The sequence below is a fragment of the Gadus morhua genome, chromosome 2 (assembly GCF_902167405.1).
Source record: "Gadus morhua chromosome 2, gadMor3.0, whole genome shotgun sequence".
NCBI lineage: Eukaryota > Metazoa > Chordata > Actinopteri > Gadiformes > Gadidae > Gadus > Gadus morhua.
The window spans coordinates 7,450,715-7,463,956 of NC_044049.1; the positions used below are offsets into that span (position 1 = coordinate 7,450,715).

Below are 13,242 nucleotides of genomic sequence, written 5' to 3' on the forward strand. Positions count from 1 at the left end.
CAAAATACTATATGGCCCTAAACCACTCCATTTAATATGTGACAAAGTCAAGCTCATCATTCACATCATTTGTCACTGATTATGTGGTTGTCTCCCATTGCAGATAAATTGAAGGTACAGATATCAAATTGTCTAGACTGGCGGGCGAATCATTGAAACTGTGGATGACCTTAACCTTTTCAAATATTCAAACATGACACTAATGCTGTAGCATCACTTCCTGCCTTCTGGGTGTAATTGTATTTGATCTCTGGTGTTCTTTAGAAGACCCAGACACTTTCCAGCTATCCCACACTTACAATGCACGTATAGAAACCACAAAAGCTGAAACATGTACGGTTAATGTGTGTGTGTGTGTGTGTGTGTGTGTGTGTGTACTACTTTGTCGTGATGTCATTGTCCTGGAGAGGGGTGGGGGGTGCAAGGTCATATCTAGCAATGCAAAGCTGGCATGGGCTGGGACCTTTATCTGATAGGCTGCTAGCAGGCTAAATAATGATATCGCTACAATACTGGTTTGCCAACTCCTGAAGGCAGGTTCTGGAATCCATGTAATAAACAAGTTGACAACATTCCAATTCTAATATATAATATATAATAAATAAATATAAACAGAGTCGTATATTATTGATGTAAACTTTACATGTATTAGAATTTAGTCTATTTATCACTTAGAATTTAGTCTATTTGTCACTTTACATTGTAAAGTGTGTTTCAATGGTTTACAAACTCACTCATTTAGCGTAACCACAAAAGTGATCGTATTTCCCACCAAACTGTGACCAGCGCAGTGCTTTTGGTGCCCGGGGTGAAATCTGACAGGCTGCTGTGGGAATGCGGGTCACCACGATTATAGGTTTGGTGCAACGTAAAAGATCCTTTAGAATTAGCCTTGTCTTACCAAACCACACTCTTGCTTGTGTATTTACACCCTCATAATAACATGTTGCAGCCGCACCGTCTATCTTTCTTCCTGTCTCTCACGGACCCACGCAGACACGCGTACAAACGCCAATTAAAACCTGGTGATTTGGTTTAGAAACCAAAGGGAAGTGGCACTGTGGAAGAGCTGGTGTAGACGTTTCTTCTTTCTCGCTGTCCTCCTCTCTTTCTCTGCGCAAGAGTAGGTAACCCAAAGACTGCGATGGGTCTCTGCCCGGACATGCATAATGCATGAAATGAAACGCAATCTGTTCAGCCTCTTCTATCATTTACAGCACATCAATAATGGAAGTCTGGCCCCTCTGTTCTATTGAAGTAGGCCTTTGCTTTCCTAGCAGTGGCTTTCTAGGGATGATTGACCAGATGGGTTGAGCCAATTTGAAAAGGGAGAGACAATAGCCTTTTTCCTCTGGGCGTTTTCATGGCCTACGGTCCAGTCGGCGCTGGCCCGGCCCTCATGCCCTACTAGATGTCACACATACGGTGGACCGCCACTCTGAGGCGGTGGTTCCTCGGCCCGGGCCCAAGCCAGAGCACCGTGTGCCTGCAGAGTCGCATTAGGCAAACACATTAGCATTTAAAGGACCCCTGTTGATGCCGTCCTCTAATTGGCCTCTTTACTCTCTGTCTGTCACTCTCTCGCACTCTCGCTCACTCTCCCACGCGCCCTCTCTTCCCCTCTAACACTGAGTCGAGCCACGGCCACCAGGGCTTTCTCTTTTGTGAGTCACGGTGACACATACCCCCGTACGCGTACGCTCTGCATTATGTGCCGGACAATACTCATGCCTGGTCACACAGACTGGTGATTTTTTTCTAGAATGTTTCCCCCGACTGTTTCAGCAAAAGGGTGAAATGCCTGGAATATAGCAGTCAATGGCTGCTCCTCCTACTCTCTCCGTCTCTCTCTCCCACTCTCTTTTTCTCTCACTCTGGTCGTCTCTCTCCCCCGCTGTCATGTGGCTGCCAGTTTTTTGAGTCCAAGTCGGGAGCCACATAGTACAATATCCTCCCACCCTAAGGCTGGTCAATATGGCCACTTTGGAGGCAAAGGGAGGAGAAAGTTAGGAGAGCGATTAGATAACGGAGCATGGAATTGGCAGGGATCCCCTGATATACAATATCACATTGATTTAAGGGTGACCATATAATTGGTATTGAAACTCTAACAATTGCAATTCTATATTTATACGGTGATGCGATATTAAGAACATAAAGTACAGAAAGACAATATAGCGCCCTCTGTAGGATAGTACCATTAATATGGTTCAGTTAAGCTAACATCGTTTTTATTTTAAACCAAAATAAAAGCTAATTTGCCAGCTAGGGTTGGCACGACTGCCCGCCCCGTGTTGCTGATCCACCCCATGTGTAGAGCGTTTTACCCTCGCATTGCGCAGGGTATGGAGCTGTCAGGGGCAGAGCAGATGGGTCAAGAGAAAAGGGCCCTATGATGACTGCTGACCTAACAGTTTCCCCAGGAACCCGGTCACTTCAAGGGGAATGTGCAAGCATGGCTGCCAAAAAGACCCCCCCCCCCCCCTTGCCCCCCCTGTCCCCGTCTTATTTCCTTTTTAAGTTGAGCTTCCTGTAAGTAGTGTACACTCTCTTTTAGCACGGCTCATGCCCTCCCCCCTCTTACACATATGGCTGCGTTTGACCTTTTGTGCGAGGCAAGGCTGCGGTGAAAATGCATGCCATTCATTAATTGTGCACTGAGGTGGCGAGACACACTAGTGGAAAACGGTGCTTTTGAAAGGGGATGCAGCCGGCCATTGTTAGGTATAGTGTATCCCTCTTTTGACTTATTTAGGTTATTTGTCGATCGCCGCAATGCTCTCATTGGTGACCCCTCCAGTCAGGAGCCCACCGAAGGCCCCCCCCCCCCCCCCTCCCCTCCTCCAAACGCAGCCACAGAGCTGTCAAATTCCACCATGAGGAAGTAGCTTGTCGATTGGAAAGCGCGCTGCGTGGTGAAATCAATGTATGTACGCATCAAGGCAACAGTGTACGTGCGTGCTGTGTACGAACTGATCCGTGCGGTTCTAATGATGAGAGAAAATGACTGTCCCATTTGATTTGGACTCGGGGGAGGTTGGGGGTGGGGGGGGGGACTTTAAGGTGTGAAATTCCTTGTCGCTCATCAATTTACTCCCTGGCCCTGCCGGGAGGAAGTGGACCTTGGTGTAATGAATAATTCTCTTTCTGTCTCCCTCTTTCCTCATCTTTTACTGTACTCCACCCTGCCATCCTTATCCTACCGTCTGTTTTCTCCCTGGTTTTTGTTATTTCAATCTATTCCTATTGGATTCTCCTGTCACTCCCCGTGCTTGTGAGTGTGCGCGTGCGTGCGTATCCCTTGTCTATATCTCTGTGTCTTCCTTGATGATGCCGGTCTTACTCATCTCTCTCTTTCAGGGATTTCCTCCCTCGCGGCTCTGGCATTGTGACCCGCAGACCTCTCATCCTACAGTTGGTCAACAACAAAGCAGGTAAGAGTCACAGACTTAGGCCCAATCCCATTTCTACCCCTTACCCCTTACCCCTTCCCCTTACCCCTTACCCCTTACCCGTACCCCTTACCCGTACCCCTTCAAAACAAGGGGGAGGGGTAAGGGGAAGGGGTAAGGGGTAGAAATGGGATTGGGCTTTAACCTGCCGTTCCCTCCACCATGCACACCACCATCAATCTACTCTCCAGTACAGCTGTTTACTAGGTTTACCTTCAACCAGCAATTATGGTAGGATAATTTTGTCCTAGTTTGATAGTGAGGACAAACTGATTAGACTCGTTTGAAAGCATATTTGGCATGACTATTTATTTAGATTTTCTGAAATGTGTGAACAGGTGTAATAACAAGCCTAGTAAGGTGTTGTAGTCTGACTGTGATGGATAATGTACTATCAAATGCCACATTTGCGTCCTCCTTCCCTCCTCATCCCTCCCTCCCTGTCCCTCCCTCCCTCCCTCCTTCTGAGAGCAGAGTATGCCGAGTTCCTGCATTGCAAAAACAAGAAGTTTGTGGACTTTGAGGAGGTTCGGTCGGAGATCGAAGCGGAGACCGAAAGGATAACTGGCTCCAACAAGGGAATCTCTCCCATCCCCATAAACCTTAGGGTTTATTCCCCGAACGGTACATGAGCAGCCTCCCCCATTCACTCACTCACTCACTCATTCACTCACTCACTCTCTCACACTTACTCACTCTCACAATCTCGCTCACTCACTCACTTACTCTCACACTCAGTCACTCTCACACCCTCACTCACTCACTGTCACTCACTCACTCACCCTCACTCTCACACTCTCATATTCACTCGTTCACTCACTCACTTATTCTCACACTCACTCACTCACTCTCACACTCACTCACTCTCACACTCTCACTGTCACTCACTCACTCACTCACTCACTCTCACACTCACATATTCACTCGCTCACTCACTCTCACACTCACTCACTCACACTCACTCACTCTCTCTCTCAGACTCTCATATTCACTCACTCACTCTCTCACACTCACTCACTCACTCACTGACACAAGTCACGAGTGTGATGTCCGCCGCCGTTTTGTTAGGAGTCCTAACAAAACTGTTTCGGACATCACACACGTCAGTCCAAACGCAGCCCTTAATTCGCCCCCCCTCTGGGCCTCTTCCTTTCAGTCCTGAACCTGACCCTCATCGACCTCCCGGGGATGACCAAGGTTGCCGTCGGCGACCAGCCGGTGGACATCGAGCACCAGATCAGGGACATGTTGATGCAGTTCATCACCAAGGAGAGCTGCCTGATCCTGGCCGTGACCCCGGCCAACACCGACCTGGCCAACTCGGACGCCCTGAAGATCGCCAAGGAGGTGGACCCCCAGGGTGAGGCGTCCCCCACAAAGCATCTATAGTTCAAGAGAACTCTCTTATTCAGGGACTATATGTGCATGTATTGAAAGCAAATGGAGGCCATAAGGATTTGGGGAACAGCAAAACGTCTAGATATAACGAATCCATCTTAAAGGTGACATGCCACCAGGTGTGAGTGTGATTATCCGTGACAAGCCGTTTAGAAGATCGGCCTCTTCTGACATCACAAATGGGCGTGTCCTCCTAGATGTATGACGGATAGAGGAGCAACGTTTGCTACGGTCCACTTTGTAGGCGGGTAGATTGATCTATCCAGCACAGATCTAGGTGGACACGCCCACTTGTGATGTCGGAATACGCCGATATTTCAAAACGGCTTGTAACGGCTATTCACACTCACACACACTTTTTATACACAACAAGGTCTTCGCACCATTGGCGTCATCACCAAACTGGACCTGATGGACGAGGGAACGGACGCAAAGGACATCCTGGAGAACAAGCTCCTGCCCCTGCGACGAGGTAGGCCCACCGGCTGCAGACGGCCCACACAGAGAAACCCTCCTTCCTCTGCCGGAGGCCTGTGTTGACTCTGGGCGTCGGCGCGTTGCGTGTATCGTTGTCGTCCCCCAGGCTACATCGGCGTGGTGAACCGCAGTCAGAAGGACATCGACGGGAAGAAGGACATCGGCGCCGCCATGGCCGCCGAGAGGAAGTTCTTCCTGTCGCACCCGTCCTACAGACACATAGCGGAGCGAATGGGCACGCCTCACCTGCAGAAGGCCCTCAACCAGGTCTGTTGGATTGGCTCGGACCAGGACAGCTCGGAGTTGTTATGAATCCACTGGCATGCATACTGTATAGTGTTGACTGCTAAATACTCCAAACTGGTTCCCCCCCCCCCCCCGGCGCTAGCAACTGACGAACCACATCCGGGACACGTTGCCGGGACTTGCGCAGCAAGCTGCAGAGCAGTACCTCGGCCTGGAGAAGGAGGTGGCGGAGTACAAGAACTTCAGTCCAGATGACCCCCAGCGCAAGACCAAGGCCCTGCTGCAGTGAGTGCACTCACCCCCCCCCCCTCCACTAACACGGAAGTTTGTCCTTTTGGATGGGGCTGAAATAAACCATTACCATGTCAGCATCAGGATTCTTTGCATCGGTTGACCTAAAAACATTTTTATTTCTGTAATGGAAGCAAATAAATGATACCGTCCTACAGAGGGCGCTGTACTGCATTCGCCTGTGGGCAATTTGCACCACCTAGGTTCTGTTCTGTATGGCTCATTTAAAAAATGATTGACATTTTTTTTTAAATCATATTGCAATGTTAACAGAATTGTAGTATTGAGATATACATTGCATCGAGAAAAACATGGCGTTATTATATCAATGAGACCTTGACCTTTTGTTGTTTCTCTTTACCCCTCCCCCCCCTCCCCTCCCCTGCGTGGTTCAGGTTGGTGCAGCAGTTCGGGGTGGACTTTGAGAAGTGCATCGAGGGCTCCGGCGACCAGGTGGACACCAACGAGCTGTCGGGCGGCGCTAAGATCAACCGCATCTTCCACGAGCGTTTCCCCTTCGAGCTGGTCAAGGTGGGAAACGCACGCTTGTGTGTGTGTGTGTGTGCGCGGCGCACACACACACAGACACACACAGACACACACACACGATACCACGCTGTGAGATGGCCTTGACCTTGAGCTGGTCAAAGGGGGGGGGCACACACAATCCCACACACACACACAATGCCACAACTGTGGGATGTCCTTGAGCTGGTCAAGTCGGGACACGCACACACACTTGCGCGCACAGTCGCACGCACACACACGCGATACCGTGCTGTGTGGACGTCTGTCTCACAGCGTGGTATTGTGTGTGTACAAGTGTGCATTTCTGGATCAAGTAGCGAAGTGTCCCCCGCACACAGATACACATACACAGATGCACACTCACGCGAAGCACACGATGCACACGCACACGATACACACACGATACCGGGCTGTGGTATCACGTGTGTGTGTGTGTGTGTGTGTGTGTGTGTACAAGTGTGCACGTTTGTGTGCATCAAGTACAGGACAGATGTCTCTGGACTCGAATGCTTAGCGCAGTCCCCTCCCTACCCCGGTAGGCGCGTGTAATGGGTTGCTTGCTAACGTTCTTGTATGCTACGTCCCTCCAGATTGTGTTTGACGAGAAGGAGCTGAGGAGGGAGATTAGCCACGCCATCAAAAACGTCCACGGTGTCAGGCAAGTAGAGTGCAGCAGCCTCTGGAGTCCATAGATGTAGTCAGGCAGAGGCCACACTGTGTTCTGTCCCTCTGCTAACTCATCGTCCTCTCCCCGTACGACATCCCTAGATTCGTTGTAACCGTCGGTTCCGACCGCAATGTATTTTCTTTGCAGCCGCCATCTGTGAAACTTGAGAAAAAGGTGTTCCTGTTCCGCGCTTGCCTTCCGGGTCACTTCTGCTTCTCTGTGGTCCTGTGTGAACACGAACCATCGGACCTTTCTGTCTCTTCCGCTCTGTGTTTTCTGCTAATGCACACAATCCATCATGATGTTCGGTTTTGTTATGATTTAGCCACAGTTTTCTTGCTTCCTTTTATCATTTATTTTTTTTGGATGTCACTTCCTGTCTGTCTGTTATGATGTTACCTCCTGTCTGTTTGGTTGAATGTGACTTCCTGTCTGTTCTTTTGGATGTCAGTCCTGTCTCTTTGTTGAATGTGACTTCCTGTCTGTTCTTTTGGATGTCAGTCCTGTCTGTTTGTTGAATGTGACTTCCTGTCTGTTCTTTTGGATGTCAGTCCTGTCTGTTTGTTGAATGTGACTTCCTGTCTGTTCTTTTGGATGTCAGTCCTGTCTGTTTGTTGAATGTGACTTCTTGTCTGTTTGGATGTGCCTTCATGTCGGGTTGTGTCAATTTCTGTTTTATCCTCTCGGACCTCTGGGGTCCGAGAGGAGTGGTTAGCACTGCTGCCTCACAGCAAGAAGGTCCTTGGTTCGAACCCCCTTTTCTCCCCCCACATCCATAAAACATGCAAGTTAAGACACTCCTACACTGCCCATAACCGAGGCAAGGGCACTGCATCTGGAGCTGGTTCCCGAGTGTAACCCTGTGGGACTCATAGGATGGGTTGAATGTAGAGACTGGATTTCCCCGCGGGATTTATGAAGCATATCCCGCGTGTATCCATTGTTCCGATCCCCCGTGTTTGTCTTGTCTGTCTGTTTGCTCGCATGCTCTTGTCCTCGTTTAACTCTGTCGTCTCTGTCCCGCCCTCTGCGCTTTGTGTCTCTCTCTGTGCGTCCGCAGAACGGGCCTGTTCACCCCCGACCTGGCGTTTGAGGCCATCGTCAAAAAGCAGATCGTTAAGCTGAAAACGCCCTGTCTCAAATGTATCGATCTGGTCATTCAGGAGCTCATCAACACGGTCAGGCAGTGCACCAACAAGGTACTGCAGCCGTCCAACCTCTCCCGACCCCAGCCTGGGCACGGGGTGCGGCAGGTGGTTATGTGGGGGGGGGGGGGGGGGGGGGGGGGGGGGGGTCCGGGTGTAATCACACTCACCCCATGGATGGGAGAGGGGGGGAGGGTTCACCGTCACACAATAACACCTCTGCCTCTTGTTGTTCCTGTGATTGGTGAGGATGAGAGGACAAAAGGTGTTGCGTGCGGTTTACCCCACCCTCCCACTCCCCCCTCCCTCCGTCTGCCCCCCCACTCTCTGACCGCCACGGCCCCGCCCGGCCGGCCCTGTGCCCGGGCAGCGCTGTCTTGTTGTGGAGTGTTGTGACGCGTCCGCTGTCGCCGTGGCGATGAGATGTTCACTCGGTGGGGGGGGGGGTGCGTGGATCGCCATGCCTCCCCAGCATCTCTGGACTCGTCCCGTTGGACAAGCGGCAGGCCTCAGGGGTTCACCTGGCTTATTGGCGCTGTGGTTGTCCTCCCAACACAGGGGTACCTAGGTACCGATCAATTATTGTTATGTGTCCCCTAGTTGGCCCCGTGATACAGGGGCCCGCGGGCTTGCTAAGACTCTGAGATGACCTGCCGCTTGTCCTAGGCCTCGTCTTCTTTGAAAGCGAGTCCTCTAATTTTCTTTGAAAATTGTTAACCAGACCACCAACTAAACACCACTACTTCTTCCTCTTCTCCCGTCACTCTATTTTCCTCTCTCCCTCCTTCTCTCTTCATGCATCCCCCCACTCAACATTTGACCCCCACGCACCCACCCCGACATGCCCTCTCAGAACGGGCCTCTTCACCCCCGACATGGCCTTCGAGGCCATGGTCAAACAGCAGATCCGCAAACTGAAAGCGCCCAGCCTCAAATGTGTGGACCTGGTGGTGTCCGAGCTCACCGCGCTCGTCATGAAGTGTGCCGCCAAGGTAACCAGGGGGATGACGAAAGGGACGGGATCATAGGAGATGACCCTGTTTTCAGGACACATTCCCTCATCCGCCAACGAAGATGGACGCGCTCATGTTATCGACCGCTTCCAGCAATCACCCCCACCCCACATGGTCACCCATCTCTCTCTTGGTCCTATTCACCCATCTCTCCCTGGGTCCTGCTCCTCTCAATCCTTTTGTGGAAGCCTACAAATGACTATGCCTCCCCCCCCCTCGCCACCTTTCCTCCTCCTGCTGTACCACCTTTGGAGCACCTTAAAATGTGCGCTCACACTCCCTCTTCATCCTCCTCTGCTCTCCCTCCTCCTAAATACCTCACTTTGATGTCCTCACATGAAAGTGAACTTGTTTATTCCCATGCGCTTAGCGCTGACCTACGCTTCCCTGCACTGCCCCCTCCCCTGCAGAATGCTCAGGCCTAGTGATACAGAGGCCCTCTCCGACCCGGGTGTCCTCTAGTTTTGGCCCCCGCAGTGGGCTGTGCTTCGCGGTCTCACTGACCCACATGGCAGATAGTCATGCTGCTATCAGCCTCGCCGGATGGAAAGGCAACGATGCAGAGAGAGGGACCGATAACGACTATCCCCTCAAGGCTCTCTTTGATTGGGGCCTGTTAGTGAGCTCGGACTGGGGCGTGTTTCCATAGTAACAGGGCTCCGCTGACCCCTTGTGGACAGAGGAGAGACCTGCATGCCCCACACGCACGCTGCGCCTGCCTGCCCCTCTGCCTTTGGGAACAGTCGCTGAGATTGCCATCCCTTATAGCATCTCATTCTGTCTCATACCCTTCCCTTGGACCTTCTCCACTAATACTAACATTATCTGACGTGTATCAAGGCGTCTCTATCAGCCAGATATGACGCAATTGCATAGATTGGCGCATCTGTTTATTATTAACCGCAGCAAATTAAGGGTCATCAAAGGTTTTATGATCCAGATAAAGTGATCCATGTCCTGACGGTGAGGACCTTTCTCACCTCATAGTATATAACAAGCCATTTACCATTTACAATGTGTCCAGAAGAGAATATACCCCGAATACAGATGCTGGCCTCTATGTGTTTGCAGAATATTGGTTACTTTCAATTCTGGCTCTTCTGTTAAGTTTGTCCGTCCGTCACACACACACACACATGCACCACGCACACGCACACGTGCGCGCACACACACGTGCGCACAAGACAGACAGACAGACAGACAGACAGACAGACAGACAGACAGACAGACAGACAGACAGACAGACAGACAGACAGACAACTTCCTTTTAATTATCGCTCATCTCGCTTAACTAACTCTTGACTGGATGCATGCAGACATGCCGGTATGCCTGAGCCGTCAGTGCTACAGAGTTGTGCCGTGTTTGCCTTTCAGCTCAACTCCTACCCCCGACTTCGGGAGGAGACGGAGAGGATCGTCACCACGTTCGTCAGGGAGAGAGAGGGCAAGACCAAGGATCAGGTGGGTTCTGATTTAATGAGCGGCTATTGGAAGAAGAGGTTCCTGCTATCTGTTTATCCTCACTGGCTGCTCCCAGCGCCACAAGCCTCGGTGTGATGCAGTTAGTTGTGTGACTTTACTTTCTAATTGGAAATGCTATTTCAGTTTTCCTTTCATGGCCAATTAGTGCGTTATCGTTATTAATGTCTGCCTCTAATCCAAGGTTCTGCTTCTGATCGACATTGAGCTGTCTTACATCAACACCAACATGAAGACTTCATAGGCTTTGCTAAGTATGTCTTCCTCTATTGCACTCTCCATACATACACATACAAATACACACACAAACTCATTAATTCCACAGACACGCATGCAACACAGTCTTTCAACCCGAATGGCCATTCCCATCTGGGTTGTGACCTTTTATTGAATTTGACACGTATACACCCCGCCCTTTCAACCATTCCGACCAAATATGTCTTCCCAGCCTGCCTTGCAGCCTCATTTACGATCCTGGTCTCGGTATAAGCATCGTCATAGTATCCTAATCATCGTCATAAGTAATCCTAATCATAACCCTAACCCCCTAATATCCCCACCGCTAACTCGCATTTGCGTTTGTACAACTCCGGGGCAGTGATCAGTGGAATGAACTCGTAGGTTTTCTGAAGAAGCTCAGAGCGGCTACTGCTGCCCCTGGGACAGTAGAGAAGAGTAGCTGACCGTGAAGTGAAGAGTTGCTAACATGAAGAGTCACTCAGTCTAATAAGGAAGCGTCTCCTCTTAGAAAGTACTGCTGGCCACACTTTGGAGGATGGATACAGAATAGAGCATCGTGACAAATAGAGGATTGTATCCCGGGATGTGTTTGGACTCTGCCTTAGTGTGTGTGTGTGTGTCGGTGTGTAGTGGGGAGGACGGCCTGCAAAGCTCGATACAAACACCACTGGACGCTGGTGCCTTAACGACCTCCGGCAGGCGTGCACGATCGCTAAGCGGCCACTAGACAATGCCAAACTTATCCTCTTGGCGGATGGCGAGGAGTTGGAGGCGTGGCCATCATCCTCGTCGTCGTCGCCGTGGTTACCCATGGCCGGCACCATGCAACAGCTGCTGCCGCAGTCTGCCGCCGAAGCTAACCCAGAGTGCGTGTAGCCGTCACTCGCTCCAGCGGCGCCCTCAGTGCGACGTCCCCGGCGGGCTTTCCCCCGCCCGGGTTCCTCCCCCCCTAGAGTTGCAATTAAAACGGGAGCGGTGATGCCATCGAAACATGAACAAAAGCAAACCTGCGTATCTTTGCTTGCACGTTTGTGTGTGCCTGTGTTTGGGGTTTCTGCTGAAAGCATCCGCATGCCCAGTTGGATTTGGCGTATTGATGTTTTGTCAGCGGGGTCAGCTGGGGATGTTAACCCCTTCTCCACGTCACGTCAACTTTCAGTCTTGACTTCAGCAGGCTGGATGACGGCAGCATCCCTGGGTGCGCCGGCAACAGGTGGGCTGTCACATGGCACGCAGGGGGCTGTGTGTAGTGTACGCGTGTCACTCTCCCCCCCCCCCCCAACGCCCCATTCCCCCACCCCCCCCACCCCCCCCCCCCACATCACCACCACCACCAATGTCCCTACTTCAACACCCAATTATCACAGTTTGTTTCGTGTGGTTGTCATTGCTGTATATTTTTTGTGTTTTTTTTTTTGTGTGTTGTGATTGCTATAAATAATTAGATTTTTCCTTTTTGTTGTGCAAATGATAATCTGTCGGTGATGTATTTCATCCAGTGCCCAGCAGAGGAACACAGCCACCAACAAGAAAAGGGCCATTCCCAACCAGGTACGCGTCATTCTGCATTTGCCACAGCCACCCTTAGAAACGCCCATAGCCCTGCCGGTCTCACCAAACCTGAATCCTCCCCCCCCGAATACTGATCGTCAGTGTGTTAATCCCTTTTTAAAATGCCCATAGTCCCTGCCGTTCTCACCAAACCTAACCCCCCCCCCCCACTGAATACTGATCATCAGTCTTGAATGTTAATCCCTTTTCTGAACCCCAGAATCGATCCAGTCCATTGTTACCTCTGTTCCCTCAACCAGTTCATTCTAAATAACTCCTAGCTAAGGTCGTCCCTGTTTAGACATGCTAACCATGCCAGCCTCATACCTTGGTCCCAATACTGAGATGGCTGAAGGAAGTGGGCTCCTTTCCTTAAGTATTACCAAGACGTGCAATGATTTTTTTTTTTAGTATGAAGGACATTTAACGATGGAAGGTGTGTGTGTGTGGTGTGTGTGCTTCTCCAGTGTTCTGACTTTCAGTTTCATTGAAGGGGGCCGTGTTGCGTTATTGAGCCCACACTCAGCATCCCTGCTTTGCCACGCGTGATCATGCACGTCCCCCCCCGTCCCCCACGTCCCCCCGTCAGCTTCATCGCTAACCTGCTTGTCGCAATATTCACCCGCTGGCCCGACGCGCCACGGCAAACAAAACCCAATTACGGCTGTTTGCGTTTTGTTTTTGCCGTTGTTAACCGACTGATATGGATTTTGTTTGGGTTCTGTTCATCGGAATGCCGATTTGCATGGACGTTG

At 50.8% G+C, this 13,242-nt stretch overlaps 1 protein-coding gene across 1 annotated transcript in view; it reads left to right on the forward strand.

Annotated features, from left to right (window-relative positions):
- The window catches only part of dnm2a (dynamin 2a), a 28,564-nt gene that overhangs the window by 3,333 nt on the left and 11,989 nt on the right, over positions 1 to 13,242 (forward strand). The window contains 13 exon segments of the mRNA XM_030338930.1: positions 3,361 to 3,434; positions 3,927 to 4,076; positions 4,609 to 4,812; positions 5,224 to 5,322; positions 5,434 to 5,594; positions 5,716 to 5,858; positions 6,260 to 6,395; positions 6,983 to 7,050; positions 9,058 to 9,196; positions 10,592 to 10,678; positions 10,881 to 10,920; positions 10,923 to 10,950; positions 12,436 to 12,487. Coding sequence (XP_030194790.1) covers positions 3,361 to 3,434; positions 3,927 to 4,076; positions 4,609 to 4,812; positions 5,224 to 5,322; positions 5,434 to 5,594; positions 5,716 to 5,858; positions 6,260 to 6,395; positions 6,983 to 7,050; positions 9,058 to 9,196; positions 10,592 to 10,678; positions 10,881 to 10,920; positions 10,923 to 10,950; positions 12,436 to 12,487 — 1,381 coding nt within the window.